General features: G+C 48.4%; 1 protein-coding gene across 1 annotated transcript in view; it reads left to right on the top strand.

Moving 5' to 3' along the window:
• Positions 1 to 5,714, top strand: part of NSDHL (NAD(P) dependent steroid dehydrogenase-like) — a 28,794-nt gene extending 23,080 nt beyond the window's left edge. Inside the window, exons 6-8 of the mRNA XM_012812126.2 lie at positions 2,122 to 2,264; positions 3,778 to 3,880; positions 5,182 to 5,714. Coding sequence (XP_012667580.1) covers positions 2,122 to 2,264; positions 3,778 to 3,880; positions 5,182 to 5,514 — 579 coding nt within the window. The 3' untranslated portion in view covers positions 5,515 to 5,714. The remainder of the gene's footprint in view (positions 1 to 2,121; positions 2,265 to 3,777; positions 3,881 to 5,181) is intronic.
• Positions 5,715 to 18,491: the final 12,777 nt, after the last annotated feature.

Raw genomic sequence — 18,491 nt, 5'->3', positions numbered from 1 at the left:
GAACCCACACCTTCTGCCATGCCAGCTTCCTTGCCTGCTATGGGATTTTTTTTTTTTATTAAATCATAAACACATACATCATATACGTTATAGGAATGCTTACATCACACTGGTTAGTTTATACCTCATCTCATTTACTTAATTATCATGTTAAGACATTTATGCTCTATACTTCATAGATCCGACATGTACCCTTGCATTATGCACCATAGGTGTGATCCTACCATTCACCTTCCCTCAATCTGACATTAGGCTAACCTTCCTAATAGCTCTCTTAACCCCACCTTTAAAAAAAAAAAAAAACAAAGGAAGGATCTTGCTTTATTTTAAGGAAAAGTATTTTCCCACTTGGCAGAGCAGTGGCATCAAGCGGTGCCTGGTTTTCATGAGTCGAGTGACACAGCCTCTGCACCTTTGGGCTGTGGGCCTAAGGGGTGACAGCTGCCAGCTCCTGGTGGAGGCTATTACCCTGTGGCCATTCCAGGCTGTAGGCCAGAGGTCCCCGGCCCCAGAAAACTTGTTGTAGCTGGGTAGCTATGACCTTACCTCTCCCACTGTTTCCAGCCTACTGTGCTCACTGAGGTTTGCTTCCAAAACCAGTACTTACTGACCTGCAGCTGAGCACCGGACTGGCATGAGTCCCCTGTGCTGCCTGCAACTGCCTCTCCACTGTCCGCTGTTACTTCAGCTCAGAAAGTCCCAGTAGAATGGGCCAGCAGGGAGACATGGGGGCAGAGACCTGGCCTTTGGCAAGCTGTTGTCCTGTCTCTAGGCTATGCCATGCTGCTACTCGGAGACCCACCTGCTCAGACTTGGTCCAAGGAGCACTAAAGTTTCCACTGGGCCCTACAAGAAGTTCAGTCACCACAGACACCCTGTACACTCTCACCCAAGGTGCCAAGATTGGCACCAGGACTGAGCCCATCTAGACTCAGGAGCTGCAGATGACAGCCTTGGTGTCAGCCATCAGTGTCTTGCTTTCATTGGCTTTTGGGTACTCAAGTGGAAATAAGCAAAGCTTGCAAATGACTCTGGTTGTAAGTCACCTGCAGCCTCCTTTCAGCCAGGGTCAGCACCCACTGTTGGTTTTAAAACCACTTTACTGACAATAAACTAGATGTAACATCTAACTTTCTTCCATTCAGTAATAGAGATGAGCTTTGGGAGAGGTCATGTGCAGGCTTATTTATTCATTTCCTCCATTGCCATGTGGACCAGAGGAGGCACAGCTCCAGGAATCTATTGAAGGAAAAAGCATGTCTTTGATGACATGATGCCACAGTAACTCTCCTTACCTCACCAAAACACTGGCACAGCTCATCTCACAGAGTTTGCATGCAGCCCCAGCAGGGTAGGCACCTTTATGGTCCGCCTTTTTACCAAAGATATAACAAATGCTTTGTTTTCCTACTTTTGAGGCAAAACCTGTTTTTAGGCTCTTGAGTTCTAGTTTGTCCAGCAAGCCACACAGAAGACATCTTTGATTTCTTCCTGACAGTCCTAACAGGAATATGACTGGTGCTCCTGAAGCTCTTGCCCTGAGCCCTTTGCATGTGTCAGCTCACCTCCTTCGCTGCCCAGCTGCTGCCCTCTCTCTCCCAGGGCGTGGGCTTCTGACCCCTTTCCATTCTCAGACCTTCTTCATGGTCCACTGGAGTTGGTCCAAGTCCTTTCCTGGGGTGGCCAAGGCCTGGTAGGAGTGTGTAGCCAGTGCACATAGCTTAAGGTAGGCGGTCCTTGGTAGCAGCAGTTCACTGCAGGGTCACAACTGCCTCGGTAACCAAAGCCCCTCTGATCCCTTCTACACACTGCTTCCAAAGCGTGCCTCTGGGCTACATATGTGCATTTTAACCTTTGGACCCAAACCAAGGCCTTTCTACTTGGTCTTACTGGTTTTCCCTAGCTGCCCTGCCTGTGTTTTCAGATTTTTGGGGAGATACAGAGGTAGCCCAGAATTATACCTATTACTTGTGTGGGTTGTCAGCTCAAGGCAGACCACTGGTCAGTGGGTGGCCTATGTACCAGCAAAGCATGTCGTCTTTTTGTCCCTGATGGCAGGTGCTACTCACCCAGTGAACACTGTCTTGGCTCAAGCCAACAACTTCCTTTCCTCTCCACCAGGTAGTCCTGGATGCCAATGATCCTGAAAAGAATTTCTTAACCACTGCCATCCGCCCTCATGGCATTTTCGGCCCAAGGGACCCCCAGTTGGTCCCCATCCTCATTGAAGCAGCCAGGAATGGCAAGATGAAGTTTATAATTGGGTAAGTCATCCACAGTGGCTCTTCTCTAGCCCTCCCTCATCTACATGTAGTGGGTGGCCAAGCAGATGTGACAGTCTCACCCATTTGTGCTTCTGTAACAAAATATGTGACACTGGGTACCTTATAAACCCCAGAAATATGTTGCTCACAGTTCTGGAGGCTAGGAAGTCCAAGGTCATGATGTTAGCACTTTGGGTATCTGGTGAGGGCCCATTCCTCATAGGCGGCACCTGCTATGTGTCCTAATGTGGTAGAAGGGCAGACAGCCCTTGCGCCTCATTTATTAGGGCTTTAATCCTGTTCATGAGGGCAGAGACCCCTACATCTTAATGCTGTTGCACTGGTGATTATGTTTCAACATATGAATGTTCAGAGACAAACATTCAGACCCCAGCAGTGACCGTCTTTACTATCATCTATCTTCATTTCCTGCAGCTGTCATAACAAATTGCCACTAACTTAGTGTAAACCTAAAGCAATAGAAATTGATTTTCTCACATTTCTGGAGTCCAGAAGTCCAAAATCAAGATGTTGACAGGGTTAATTCCTTCTGGAGACAACAAGGGAGAGTCTGTTCCAGGCCTCTGTTCCAGCTTCTGGAGTTTGCTGGCAACCTTGGCATTCCCGGCATGTAGATACATCACTTCATCTCTGCCTCCATTTTCACATGGCTGTCTTCCTTGATTTTTGTATCCAAATTCCCCTCTTCTTACAAGGACATCAGTCATGGGATTAAAGCCCACCTTACCCCAGTATGACCTCAGCTGTTAACTAATTACCCTGCAGAGAACCTATCTCTAAATGAGGTCAAATGCACAAGTTCTAGGTGAACATGAGTTTTGGGAGGACACCATTCAGCTCAGTACACCCTCTCAGATAGGCTGGGAGAATATTTACATCCCTGTTTGAGGAAACTGAGGAAAGTGGGTGGTGGCAGCATCACAGTTCTCCTTGAGGAAAGTACAAGACCTCTGCCAGGGACAATAGAGTGTGGCTGTCTTCCAGATATGCCTTCTTCCTTTATTTCTTACTTCTCTCTTCTCCCTTTCTTTCCATCTCTTAGCCCTGCACCTTACTGTCCTGTTTCTTACTCAGCCTCATTGTCACCCTGATTTATCACTAGAGAGACTGCAGAGAGACTGGTTGAGAAAATGTGAAGCCAGAGAAAGGCATCATCCCAGTGTGTCCTGGGAAGGATTGAATTGCTGCGGCCCACATCAGTGCCAGTGTGAACAGCACCAGTGCTGGCCACACTAGGATGGGATGCACAGGGCACCAAGCTTTACATTCACTGGCTGTGGCTGGCCTTTAAATATTCCCCTACCCCCAGGTGTCCCAGAAGTCCTGGCCCAAATGCACATCTTCAACGAGTATGGGGGTGGCAGCCATTCTGCAGTTAGCAGTCTCAAATGCTGAGACTCGGGAGTGGCCCTGGTCCCACATGTAGGTTCTCCACTGGGCTTGCAGCTGAGTGCCCCGAACATGAATTGAATTGTTCCCTGTGCACCTGCAGAAATGGAGAGAACTTGGTGGACTTCACTTTCGTGGAGAACGTGGTCCATGGACATATCCTGGCTGCAGAGCACCTGTCCCGCAACACAGGGCTGGGTGGGAAGGTAAGGTGCCTACTGCTCCAACGTTTGCCTACAGTCGTGTTTCTTTTCCCTGCTATGGATTTGCTCACAAGTTGCCCCTGTGATCCTGAATTATAGAGGACCTAGTTTAGAACCCCCTTGTACCAAGATTGGGCCCATCTGGGAGTATAGTGTCTCTGTAGTGTCACATCACTTGGGGCAGACAAAACCTGGAGACCCAGTAAGCTCTACTTGGCATCCCACCTGTCACTGTGACTACTTGGGGCAGGGTCCGCCCCCTCTCCTCTGTGCTCCTCAGTTCTCCATTTCCCCATTCTGCCTCTCCCTCCAGAGCTGCAGGGGATCTGAATCTCCTGGCATTTGGCACCTGGGGGACAGAGTGTAGCTGGGATGGTGGCTGTCTCTGCAGTGGGGTATATATGTGGATCCCCCTCACTCTTTCCTCTACCTCCTAGGCTCTATGCTCTTCATTTCTCACCCCTGGGTTTAGAAACCCCCCCTTGTTCCTTGGCCCTCTCTTATTCTCCTGAACTTCTGCTATTACCCACTCATCCCTTTCAGAGTGGTTGGGAGTGGGGTGGGAACAGCTTCTGATTTAGAACAAATACATCACATTGGAGAAATGTTATATGACCCATCCATTGCACCATAAAATAAGAAGATGGCTTTTACCATGACTAACAATGATTAAATTAATAAATGTTCCTTCCTGACTGCAATCTAAGCCTCACCTAAAATCCTGGCCCACAGATAAAACTCTCATCGCCTTCCCTCTGCTCACTGGCAGAGGTGAGGGTGGAACACATGATGTGCTACAGAAGTGAGACATGGGAGGCAGTCTGTGCTAGCTTTTTGGATGTCTCACTTTTAAGCTGCCATGCAAAAGAGCCAGGGCAGGCTCAGCACCTGTAGCTCTGCAGCTAATGGCACCAGCCACATACACCAGAACTGGCGGGTTTGAACCCAGCCCAGGCCTGCCAAACTGCAATGACAACTACAACAAGAAAATACCAGGTGTTATGGTGGGCACCTGTAGTCCCAGCTACTTGGGAGGCTGAGGCAAGAGAATTGATTAAGCCCAAGAGTTGGAGGTTGCTGTGAGCTGTTATGCCACGGCACTCTACCAAGGTTGACACAGTGAGACTCTGTCTGGAAAAAAAAAAAAAAAAAGCATGGGCAGGCAGACAGGGAGTGGCTCATAGTTTCCCGAAGTATTAGTTCTAGGCTGAGCCCATGGCTTGTAGCTGAGGTCTAACTCCCAAGTGCAGCCTGCTCACCCCTCCCACTGGGGAGGTGCCCCTAACTTCTTGTTCTCTCATCAGGCTTTTCACATCACCAATGATGAGCCCATCCGTTTCTGGACATTCCTGTCCCGCATCCTGACAGGCCTCAACTACGAGGCCCCCAAGTACCACATCCCCTACTGGCTGGCCTACTACCTGGCCTTCCTGCTGTCCCTGCTGGTGAGAGTGCTGAGTCCGCTCATCCAGATGCAGCCCACCTTCACTCCGATTCGGGTTGCGCTAGCTGGGACATTCCACTACTACAGCTGCGAGAGAGCCAAAAAGGCCATGGGCTACCGGCCACTAGTCACCATGGACGAAGCTGTGGAGAGGACTGTGAAGAGTTTTCACCACCTGCGGAAGGCCAGGTGAAGCCCTGGGCACTGTCACCACGTTCCCCGGCCAATAACCCTGCCCCCAGAGAAAGTTGAAACTTAAATGACTGTGATTCCTCCAATCCCTTGGTTTAAAAAAAGACTGTGGGTTATTTGGCTCCTTAGGCTTCTGAGTCCTTTTTCAGGAACTGTTGGTGACCTGTGTTGTTTTCCATAAAAAATTTCTCTTTATCAACAGAGTTCTGTTGTTCTTAGTGAGAAAGTGGTGATCTGGCCCAGTGGCATAGAAATCAAGCTAGGTGACAGAAATGCCAGGAGATGATGCAGAAAGGGTGACTTTCCTGTAGTTCACACTTACAGAATCCTTCAGGCCAATTTCTAAAGAGCATAGCACATATACTATACATTCCTTTTTTAAATTTTTCAGGTGATATTTTGCTTGCTGAACCTGATTAATTGAATTATTTATAATCTGAACGAATTCTGTTTTCCTCTCCATCTTTTTCAATGGATGAGGAGGCATCTGGGATAAAGTGAATGTGTTGCCTACACTAGGTACTCTGTGTCTTAGGAACATCACCTCTGAGTGAGGAGAGACTGCTAGGCTGATGGGGCAGGGGGATGTCAACATAAAAAGAAACTCAGAATAACAGAGTTAGAACATGTCCACAAGCTCCTGTAATGTCAGGCAGGACATAAAGCACACATGTAAGATGAAGCGCTGTGAGTTCACAGAAAGGAGACCTGGCTTTTGTGGGGGAGGTGATGTGTTGAGTTGGGGCTGGAAGGAGGAGTAAACAGTAGGTGCAGACCCCTGGCTGGCATTTCAGACTAAAGAACACAGAGTCTTATAGGCAGTGGCTTGTCATACTTAAGTTAGCAGCATGTTGTATTTCTTAGCAGTCCATAAAGTAAGGGTGTGTCTTACATCTGGTGAAGGACAGAAGTGACTGCTTAGTTTGGGGTGGGAGACTGGTCAGGCTGAAGGTGCCAAGCTGAGGGGGATGTACTTTTAGCTCCTGGGCAGTAGAGGGTGAGGATCAAAGCCATGTGACTGCCCTCCTGGAGCCTGGGAGGCCAGATAAGCTGCAAAGCCCCAAGCAATGATACAGCTGCAGGACAGAAGTGAAGCCTTACATGGAAACACCTGGAAAGGACTCTGAGCTCAGCCTCTAGGTTCCAAGGGGGAGTGAGAAGGAGGAGACCAGACACAGAATGGGACTGGGCTGAAGCTGCAGACGTACTCCCAGAGCTGATGGGAGCACATTGTCACCCAGATGAGTGAGGCTAGCAGGCCTTGCTCACAAACAACTGGCCACTGTCAAGGCCAAGGATGTCCATCGTCAAATACCTGATTGTCCATTCCTGTTCTGCTTCCTGTCTGCTTTTGCTCTTCTGTTCACTTTCTCAGTCAATATGTGTGTGTGAGGCCCTGCCCTGAGTCTCGGTAGTAAAGGAAACAGACACAGCCCCTGCCTGCCTGGGGCAGACATTCTGGTAGGGTCACACAGATCAAAACATAACCCGAAAATACTCCAAGTTCCAAAAAGGAAAAGTACAAAACATTATGGAAGGGACATGGGGCTGGAAACCCCATGGAAACCAATCTAAGAGGTGAGGTGGTGTTGGAAGAGGTCTAAGAGGAAGAAGCTGGGGGCACTCTCTGTACCCACAGACCCTGAGCCACCAGCTGGTCAGCAGATGCCCTCCCCACCACTCTATTTCCCTGAATTCCTAAACCGAGGAAACTGAGACCCTGGGAGTGGCCAGGACTATGTTCACAAGCCATGAGGATGGTTCCAAACCAGTGAGATAGCCTTCCTCCAGGTCACTGAGTCCAACTACAATATCACCTCAGCCCCTACAATACTGAACTTGTTCTGCTCCCAGGCCGAACACCTGAGGGCCACCACCATCCATTTCCTTTCATGACAGATGATGGCCTTGCAACACAATGCCCTAAAATGACATCCTGGAGCACAGATCCAGGCCTGTGCCTCTCCCCTATGGCATAGCCTGACTGGTGAATCAGGGCCAAGGAAAGGCAGTTCCCTACCAGCTTAAGGAGAACTAAAAGTCCATTGCCAAGTTCTGTATGTCCATTGGGGTGATCTCTCACTTCAGTCCCTCTTCCTTCCCTTCCCTTCCCTGAGCTGGTTCAGCTCCTGGCCCCATCTGCACCTAGGTCAGGTGTACTGGGACAGCCAAGCTGATGTGTATGTCTCCTCTCATCACTCATCTGCTGCAGCCTCTACACACACAGGGCATGCTGTCTCTTCTCTGCTGGAAATGTCAGTGGATCCTCATTTTCTCTCAGCCCACCTTTCCAACTTCTCTTACTGGACTTCACGCTGGCTGTGCTCTAGAGCCAACTTGGCTAGAGCACAGCTAGCATTAAGTCCTGAGCACAGCCTGCTCAGGTTGTCCTGGCTGCCTGCAATTTCCTCTCCCTATGTGTCCCCAGGTCCAGAAAGGCCAGCTCTCCTGCCCTAAAAAGCCTGGTCTCATCCTCCTGGTTGGAAGTCGTCTCTTTACTCTGGATTTCCAGCCTGTGGCCCTTGATCTTCCTCTTGTTTTGCATGTTCCCTGCACATCCTTTTTTCCACCCTCACCCTGCCAGGAGCTCTTTGATGGCAGAGCCATAGTGTCCCCACAGCACAGAGTAGGGCTCAGGAAACACAGATAATCACCTCCATGGTGATTAGGAGGTGCTTGTGGCTAGGAGTTCCATCATGAGATCCATAACTCCAAAACAGGGAAGGACTGGACCCATGCAGAGGCAGGCTCAGCAAACAGGACAGAAGTGATCAAGGCCTCTGCCCACAGCCCTCCAGGGACTGGTAAACAGTGCTGACCACTGACAAATTTGAGGCTTCCTTGCTCTTTGAAGATTCTTGGCTTGCTGTATGAGATGGCACTTGCTAGTGGAAAGTCCTCTCCCCAGCTGAACTAAAATACTGCCTGATGAGCTGAAATACTGCCTGATGAGCTTTCCCTTGTCCTCCATTCTTCTTGCCCCCATCTGACCCCAATAAGTGCAGCCTGTGTGGCCGTTCCCTCAGCAGCATTCTCTGCAGCCCACCTGCCTTGGGGCACCTGGTCCAGCACTGCCTCACACTGTCTCTCTGCTCTGGCTTCCTACAGTGGCTGCCCAAGTCCCTCGGTGGTGCTCGCAGGCTTAGCTGCCCAGATACATTTCTGTGAACTGCTTCCCTCCTCAAGGCCAGGGGCTTTTGGTTCACTCCCTGCTCCAGACAGTGCCTGCTAAGTGCCCACACCTGAAGGCTGTTCAGAGGACAAAGCCACTCCCACGTTGGCCAGCCGGGGGAGCCCCAGAGAAAGGAGCCATGGCCAAAGGTGCTGCAGGGCAGTTAGCAGAGCCAAGGCTGGCAGGCCCACGGGCTCCTGATCCCCAGTCCAGGGCACCCACAGCACCCAGGCAGATTCAGGCAGCCTAATGCAGTAAAGGTACCAGTGTGAAAGAGAGGCAGTCATGACACAGGCTCCAATCTGAGGCTATCTAGGTCATTGGGAACTGTGAGAAAGAAAGGAGCTATGCTGAGAGACACTAGAACCTTCCATTCCAATGTGCACCTCTGTTCACCCGCACTACCTAGTTATTGACCATGGAAGGTTTTGGATGATGGTGGACCCAAATTAGAGACTTCCCTTTGTCAGGTCTGCCTCTTACCCACTCAGCCCCAGTAGGTTTGTTCACATTAGCTCCTTCAGCCCAGAAAATATTCTTGAGTAATCTGAATAGGGGAGAAAAGGAGGGAAGAGGGTAATGGGCTCTTAGCCTCTGTCCTATATTGCAGCCTGGCACCTGATGACTCTTGAGATGCGTCCTGAGGCAGGTGCTGGGGGACACATGTACCTCCACCTTTGTTCTTTGTAGGGGAAGGGGGAGAGTCAATTCAGAAAATAGTAACTAGGTACCTTCTATGTGCAAAGGGATGCAGAGGTGACTGAGATAGAGCCCTTACCCTCAGAAAGCTCAGTCCCACGGAAGAAGTGAAATGTAGACACTAATAACCCATGGGCCCCTCACCTTAACACAAACTATGAACATTGGGTCATATCCCACTTGCCACTTACTTTTGTAAATGAAGTTTTATCAGTACACAGGCACACCCAACTGTTTAATTGTCCATGGCTGCCTTTTCCTACAGTGGCAGAGTTGGGTGGTTATTGCAGAGACCAGTTGGCCTACAAAACATAAAGTATTTACTATCCCACTCTTTACAGAAAAAGTCCGCCAACCCTGCTTATGAGTGACTGATAGGCCAACAAACATGTGAAAAGATGTTCAACATCACTCACCGATCATTAAGGAAATGTGAATCAAAACCACAACGAGACACCACCTCATACCCATTAGGACAGCTGTTATCAGGAAAAAAAAAACAAGTGTTGATGAGGATGTAGAGAAATTGGAACCCTTGGGCACTGATGGTGGGAAAACAATGTAGCTTCTGTGGAAAATGATATAGCCAATCCCTCCCCCCCAAATAAAGTATTACCACATGATCTAGAACTTCCACCTCCGAGTCCATCCGCAAAAGAATTGAAAGCAAGGTCTTAAAGAGATATTTGTGCACTCACATTCATATCAGCATTACTCAAAATATCCCAAGGACGAAAGCAACCAAGTTTCTATCAGTAGATAAATGAATAAACAAAATGTGGTCTGTCAATATAATGGAATATTGTCCATCCCTAAAAATTAGATGGAAATTCTGACACATGCTACAGCATGGCTAAAACTTTGAGGACACAAAATATGCTGGTCATAAAGGATATTTAAATCCACAGAGACAGTAAGTAGAATGGTGGTTTCCAGGGACTTGGGAGACAGAATTGGGAGTTAGTGATTAATTGAGTGCCTATCCCTGGAGTATCTCTGCCTTCTGTAATTGACTGACTCCCACATGTTCCTACTCAGCTGGCAGCCAGGCCAGGTGAGACTCCCTCTGTACTTCCCCAGGGCTTCAGTCACAATCACACTAGCCTGACATTTTTGCCTTTTATTCCTGCCTCCTCTAGACTAAGGTGCCCCCAGAGGTAGGGCCTCCTGTACCCCCTGCAGTGCTAGCACAGGAAATGGTATGCTGGGATAATGAGAATTAAAGAGAAGCAGAAGCTGCCTCAGTGTGAGACCCTAGCAATAATGAGAAAAAAATAACAATCCAAGTTCCATGGATCCAAGTTGCCCTGGGACTGCAGGGGAATGGGGAAGGCTTTGGAGACCAGGCTCCAGCACCCACTCAGCCTGATCTTCTTGTGTTTAGAACTGAGAAGGGGCAGGCTGGGAGGCACCTAGGTCAGCCTCTGCCTTGCTCAGCGGCCAAGATGCCAAGGTGGGCTGAGATTTGTCCAAGGTTTTTCAAAAAGAAAAGTCCATTCATGAAATAACTATTATAACAATAATCCCCTCCTAGAAGCTTCTGACCAGCTACTTCTAGAAGTATTTGGTCCTCTCAGTTGCTCCCAGATGGCTGTGCTGAGGAAAAAAGGAGGGAAATTCACAGGAGTGAAGTACCCATTGGCCAATGGAGAGCAGATGGACACTGTTACACACTGCATTGTGTCCCCAAAATGAGGTGTTGAAATCCTAATCCCTGGGACCTGTGAATGTGATTTGACTGGGAAAGAGGAGGATCTTTGCAAATGTAATCAAGTTAGGAGGAGATCATTAGGGTGGTCCCTAATCCAGTATGATGATGTCCTCATAAGAAGAGAGAGACACAGACATATGAGTGAAGACAGCCATGTGGAGACAGAGGCAAAGATTGGAGTGATGTGGCCATGGGCCAAGAACACCTGGGGCTACCAGAAGCTGGAGGGAACAAAGGAGGATCTTCTTCTAGAGGCTCCTGAAGGCCTGCTGACACCTTGATCTCAGACTTCTGGCCCCCAGAACTGGGAGACAACAAATTTCTATTTTTTCAAGCCACCATCAAGTTTGTGGTACTTTGTCCTAGCAACTCACACACTGTCAGAAATGTCTCATAACAGCCTCCCAAAAAGGCAGCGGCAGAAGCATCAACCCATCGTCCCATTCCAATGTCCACACTCCTTGCTTTTCCTCTCTCAGCTTGCCACCACCACCCCAATTGTGAATAAACAGCACCTCTCATCTTCAAAGCACTTGGAAATACTAATTAACTCTTAGTTAATTGGATGAATTAATGTGGAGCCCCAGTGACATCACCTCTATTCTGTGCCCAGATCTAGCCACAAGCAAAGTCTGGGACTGCTGGGCTGTGAGCCTTGTCTTGTGGTAACATGTTGTGCCTTTCACAACCAGCCCACGGATCATGGCAAGAGAGGGCCTTCTACTCACTTCAGCTCCATGGGCTTCAGAAAACAGCATGCTGTGGGCACACCAGACAATCAAGCACACACAACACAAATAGTTTCCGTGATTAAGTGTGTGCACGTGTGTGTGTGTATGTGTTAACCACATGCCCTCACACTGTCTGCACATCACTGAAATGGTCATCCTGGTGGTTCTAAGCAAATACCTTGCAAAAACACATGTCATTGCAAAGATTCCCATGCCTCTGAGGGCCTTTGCATTGCTGCCTTGTAGAACTAAGGGGAGAATCCCTCTGCCCTTTATGTTCAGGACCCCAATAGGATAGCGTGACTTGGGCTGGGCATGCAGCTGCTTGCAAGGCCTGGAGGCAGGAGCCTACCAGAAGTCAAAGGCAATCAGAGCCAGAAGCCACAGTGGGGAGAGACTCAGACCAAGGCCTGAAAGGCATGGTGAGGAGGGGCAGGGCTGGGGCTGCCCCACAACACCTGGCTCTTCAGTGGACAGAAGGAATGCCATGGTGGATGGAGTCAGGAGACTGGACTAGATTAGAATCCTACTTTTGAGATATGCTCTTGGCAATGGCTACTGAAAACCTCATCTGTCTGTCCTAGCAGGTGGACTTGAGCATCATTGGTAATACAATGACCATCTTTGTTCAACAGCAAAGAAAGTCCATCCCCATTCAATTCTCTTTCAACCCTTCAGATTATGAAATAAAAAATCAAAAAACTAATCCCTAAAATTTCAGAGTTTGGTACTCTCATGGTTTTTAATTAGGTATTGAGGCATAATATACACTACAAGAATTGCATATTACACATAAGTGCACAGCTTGATGCTGCTTGCAAACAGAAACCATGATGTAAAAGCACACAGATATTCGGTGTTTGTCCCCCATTCCTGACACAGACCTCCTAAAGCCCTTATAATTTCCTAAGTGATGGCCATGAGAAGAGCATCTTTTATTGTTCATAATAAGCCCTTTGAACCAGACCTGACTTTAATGAGGTGACTCTTGGTGGACTCCTTAGACAGCTCCAAAGATGGGGGAACTGTTGCCAAAGGAACCAACCATGTCATTAGAGAGTTGGAACTTTCAGCTACCTCCAGAACTCTGTGGTAGAGAGAGAGGAGAGATAGTTCAATCGCCAATGAGCAATGATTTAATCAATCATGTTTACATGATGAAACTTCCATTCAAAACTCTTAAATGACAAGGTTTGGAGAGCTTCTGAGTTGGTGAGCTTACGGAGGTTCTGGGAGGATCATTCCTACCCCAACATCTTGACCTACGCCTCTCTGCCCTTTGGCTCTTCCTGGGTTGTACCCTTTATAATAAACAGTGATAATAAGTAAACTGTTTTTCTAAGTTCTCTGAGCCATTCTAGCAAATTTTTGAACATGAGGAGGGGTCATCAGAATAGTCATTTTATAGCCAGTTGATCAGATATGGGTGGTTTCCTGGGGTTTGGGACAAGCATCTTACATGAGGGCAATTTTGTGGGATCTGTGTTAACTCTGGGTTTCAAGTGTTACAACTGGATTATGGGACATCAAGTTTGCATCTGGAGACTTGGAGAATTAGTTTTTGGCTGGAGGAAAACACATGCTTACACATTTGATGTCAGGGGTGTCGAGAATCAAAACATTTCAGACCCAGGTGTCAGTCAACCAATGATCTTTGTGTTGCTGTGAAGGCATTTTACAGATATCATGAAAGTCTATTGTTGGATTATTCTGAGCAGGGAGATAGTCCAGATCATTTGTGCAGGCCTCAGCCAATCAGTTAGGAAAATTTAAGAGCAGAGAAAGAAGAAATTCTGTTTCTGGACTGCAGTTCTGGCCCAGGCTCAAGAGTCTCAGCCTGTCCTTTCTGGTGGCCTGCCATGTGGATTTTGGACCTTCCTGGCTAGTCCCCACCATCACGTAAGCCAATTCCTTGTAAGAAATCTCTTAGGCTAGGCGTGATGGCTCATGCCTGTAATCCTAGCACTCTGGGAGGCTAAGGTGGGTGAATTGCTTGAGCTCAGAAGTTCGAGACCAGCCTGAGCAAGAGGGAGACTCTACCTCTCTACTAAAAACAGAAAAACTGAGGCACGAGGATTATTTGAGCCCTGGAATTAGATGTTGCTGTGAGCTATGACACCACAGCATTCTACCCAGGATGACATAGTGAGGCTCTGTCTCAAAAAAAAAAGGGGGGGGGGAAGAAACCTCTTAATATGTATCTCTTACTGGTTTTGTTTCTCTGCTGGAACCCACATAGATCCGTGATTAAACAGGGGCACAGTGGCAAAGCAAGTCTTGCTGGGCCAATTCACATGACTATAAAGAGTACAATTCAGTTTGAGAACACGGTAAGCCAGCAGTCAAACTTTTCAATTACATGCATTTGAAATCAGTGCCAACATCCTTCAGTTACTCCATATCCTATTATCCTCCACCTCTATGTACCCCAGGACTCAAAGCTGAGAAAGCCATGGACGAAAGCCATGAAGCTTCCTGGCTTTGCAAGTGCTTCAGCACCACCCCTGCATCTTTCTCCTGAAGCTCCCCATTCCTCCCTCCACCTCCCTCGGGAGCTATGGTCCTCCCTTGGAGCACAGCTTGGTCTCTGGGGATGCTTGTGGAAAATGCAAATTGTCTCCTCAGGCCAGTTATTTGGCCCAGCAGAGTCACTTTTCTGAAGAGCCCCTACTGTCTGGGGTTGCTGTCCAAGCTCCCCAGCTTCCCAGCTGTGTGGCAGTGAGCAAATGACCTCACTGCTTCCAGCCTTGCTGTCCTCCTATGGACCACATGGCATTCCAGCCCAAAGATGAGGAAAGAGTCCCAAATCCTTTGCCCACCAGGCAGGGTGCTGCCTGGTGCTGATGGTGGCAACAGTGGGGAGCAAGGACAAATACCCTTTGGGCAACCTGTCAGGAGGACTGGCTCTGCCCAGCTCAGTCCTGGGAGAAGCCAGACTGAGCACACACCCCTCACCAGAGTAAGATGGCCATGGGGCCTTTCCTGCTGGGTGCTGGGAAGGTGGAATCCTTGTTCTCACTGAGACATTCAAGGTGGGGCAGCCAAGTTCAAGTCACCCTCTGATATTTCTAGAAATATCCTGCTAAAAGCCAATCACATGCTTTCTTTCAGATGTGGCATTTTGCACAGATGTTTAAACTGGCATAAGCAACAGGCTGCACCACACTCTGTTATATTTAAGGACTGTAGGATTCCAATAATTTAATTTTGACCAAAAGAAAACAGTTTCCTTAAGCCCAAGAGTTTGAGGTTGCTGCGAGCTGTGATGCCACAGCACTCTACTGAGGGTGGCAAAATAAGACTCTGTCTCAAAAAAAAAAAAAAAAACAGTTTCCTTACAAAGTGGCAGAAAGAAGGGGGCCACGCTTCCAAGGAGGGTTTTCTCAGGACGTCTGCCGACAGAGGTGCTTAGCATCATGCCTAGCACTCAGCAAACCTGCAGTAAATGCCAGTTTAGTGTCATCCATGCATCTCCCACAGACAGCCCCTGGTTCTACAGGCAAGTGGCTAACTGAGCAAGCTGAGCCCAGCAGGGATTGGAAGTTACGAGTCTGGCCTATGCAGCTGTAAGCACTAGGCTTGCCGCTCTGTGCCTCAGCCTCCTGATCTGCAAAGTGGGGATAATAGCAGTACACATGTCACAGGGCTGTGGCAAAGATGGAGTGAGAAGATTTCAGTAAAGCACAGGGCACTCAGCTCGACATCAAAAGCATTAAATCAGCCCCAGCAACTGTGTACCCTCTGATCAGTCTCTTCACCCGAACTCTGTCAAGTCATCCTTGCCTATCCATTAGGAGAATCCTGGTTAATTTTCAGAACTTTCTGGTATCTGTGGTTAATAAAACTCAGAACATATTAAAACGCCAGCCTCAGTCTGATTTAATTCTCCCCACATGCAGCACAGCCTCCTTCAGCTCCTGGCTGCCCTGAAGGCCTGCTGCTACCCCACCTTCTCTGAGAAGAGGAAAGGACCCTGGCTGTCTCACTAGGAGATATGAGCAATTTTGAGAGCTCTTGGGGGCTTGAGTAGGTTTCTGCCCCTTACACCCAGATGCATCCTGACAAATGTGACTTCTGACACCTTCCTGCAGGCTCTTGCCTTAAAGGGGTCCCTTTGGGTGCAGCTGTTGGCTCTGGAGCTCTGATCACTCTGCACACACTCAGCCCTGCTCACACTGCCTGGGTGACAACATGCACTCCTGTGGCCTCAATGGGCCATCTGTAGCTACCTCTGTCCCCCACATATGCTTGGCCTCTACTCTGGATGGTCCATCTGAACCCCATCCCTTTAATGTCAGCTCACTTCCTCCCTTTGTTTGTTCCTCAGGCCCCTCAGCTTTGCCACCTCACAAACTAACTTCATTCCCCACTCCTGAGAACAGCAGTTCTGAAGACAGAATTCCTACTCTGTCCTCTCCCTCCAGCTATTTCACACAGAGTCTCTGAGTCTCTAATTCCAGAATAAAAGATTCGCACAAGTAACTGAGTCAAGCAGTCCCCACTCCCTCTCCTCCCAGCTATGCACACCTGACACCTGTCCTTCTGTTGGGCTGGGCTAAGCGGTCCTGGGAGCAGAGGTCTAGGGGGCCACCCATGTTGAAGCTGTCTGTGGGGCCAGGGGAAGAGGAGATGGAAGTGGATCCCGTCCATGTAGGAACATCTCTCCTGGTACAAGAAACCAGCATCAAAGAGGCCACAAGATGCACTAAAAGAAAATGGATGAATGTGAGTCCACATTGGCTGTGCTTTGTGTGAAATTTGGACGTTATGGAAGGGAGGGATCCCGTGCCACTTTCCTGCTTCCACCCTCCTTCACAAGCGGATTGGGCACTGGCGAGGGGCAGGTTACAGCACTGGGGATTCTTCTCTCGTCCTTCTATTATTCCCGAGCACTTGCTGGCCCCCTCTTCCTCCCCCGCCTTTTTCTCTGGTGAAATACAACAAAGGAGAAAGACTCATTCGTCTGGAAAAACTGCTGTGAGTCCGACTTTTACAAGGAGAGGATAAACTACAAAGAACCTCAGTCTGATGGTGGCCTTTCTCTGAGAGGACGCTTTCCCCTTCCCTCCCCCTCCCTTTCTTTCTCCCTCCCTCCCTCTTTTCCCAAAAACAGCAGCCCCCTTATCCCCTGTGGGCACAGCCTGGGCCAATACCTGCGACTTGAAGGTGCTCTCTTCTCCCCTCCCCCCTTCCCTCTCCTTCCCTTTCCTCTCCTTTCTTTTTCTTCTTTCTTTTTTTTTTTTTCCTTTGAGACAGGATATCACTCTCTCACCAAGGCTAGAGTTCAGTGACATTTTCACAGGGCACTCCCACCTCAAATTCCTTGCCTCAAACCATCCTCAGCCTCCCGAGTAGCTAGGACTACATACGTGTGCCATCACGTTACATCTGGCTAGATTTTTTCATTTTGTTTTATTTTGGGGTTTTTTTGTTTGTCTGTTTGTTTTTTGTAATTTTTGGCCGGGGCTGGGTTTGAACCTACCCCCTCCGGCATATGGGGCCGGTGCCCTACTCCTTTGAGCCACAGGTGCCGCCCTTTATTTTTGTTTTGATAGAAACAGAGTCTCTCTATATTGCTCAGGCTGGTCTCAAACTTCTGGTCTCAAATGATCCTCTTGACTCTGCCTCCTGATGTTTTCAAATTACAGGAGTGAGCCTGGCCTGAGGTGTTTTCTTGATGCTGTCATGTATCTTGCAAATTGTTTTTTTCCTCTTTCATTCAACAATATATCGTAGGTACTTTCCATGTCTGTAACTAGAGATTTAAAAGTCGTCATCTAGTTATGGGCGAAGTTTCTATCAATAGATACATTCAAATTTTATAACAGGATGATGTGTGACTGAGAAAGATTGCTCTTGATCAGCTTGGTCCTGCCTCAGACCCACTTAATGGGACTCTTGGTGGGGGTGGAGTCCAGCACTCTGGGTTTTTATAAGCCCTCTGGGGTTCTGACGTTCTCCAAAGTTTGAGAACCGCTGGTGTAGAGATTCTCCTGATGCTAAAGTGACATGTATTCAGTAGAAACCAAATTTTGAGTACTCCATGCAACCATTCGGTTTTTCACTTTCAGGGCACTATTGGATATGTGACATGAGATCTTCAACACTGATATAAAACAGACTTTGTGAGATGCTTTTGCCCAACTGTAGGCTAATGGAAGTGTTCTGTTATTATGAGACAGTCTCTCACTCTGTGCCCCGGGTAGAGTGCTGTGGCATTATAGCTAACAGAAACCTCAAACTCCTGTGCTCAAGCAATCCTCTTGCCTCAGCCTCCTGAGTAGCTGGGACTACGGTGCTCACCATAGCTACCAGCTAGTTGTTCTATTTTTAGTAGAGATGGGGAGTCTCGCTCTTGCTCAGGCTGATCTCCAACTCCTGAGCTCAAGTAATTCACCTGCTTCAGCCTCCCAGAGTGCTAGGATTATAGGTGTGAGCCCAGCTAATGTAAGAGTTCTGGGTGTGTTTAAGGTAGGCCAGGCTAAACTATGTTAAGTAGATTAGGTATATTAAAAAGCACTTTCAGGGCCATGCGCCGTGGCTCATGCCTATAATCCTCGGTGGGAGGCCGAAGCAGGTAGATTGCCTGAGCTCAGGAGTTTGGCACTCTAAGAGGCCGAGGAGGCTGGATTGCCTAGATGGCAGGAGTTGGAAGACCAGACTGA

The sequence above is a fragment of the Otolemur garnettii genome, unplaced genomic scaffold (genome assembly GCF_000181295.1).
Source record: "Otolemur garnettii isolate 467f Iridium unplaced genomic scaffold, OtoGar3 scaffold00190, whole genome shotgun sequence".
NCBI lineage: Eukaryota > Metazoa > Chordata > Mammalia > Primates > Galagidae > Otolemur > Otolemur garnettii.
This window is presented reverse-complemented; position numbering and strand designations above follow the sequence as displayed.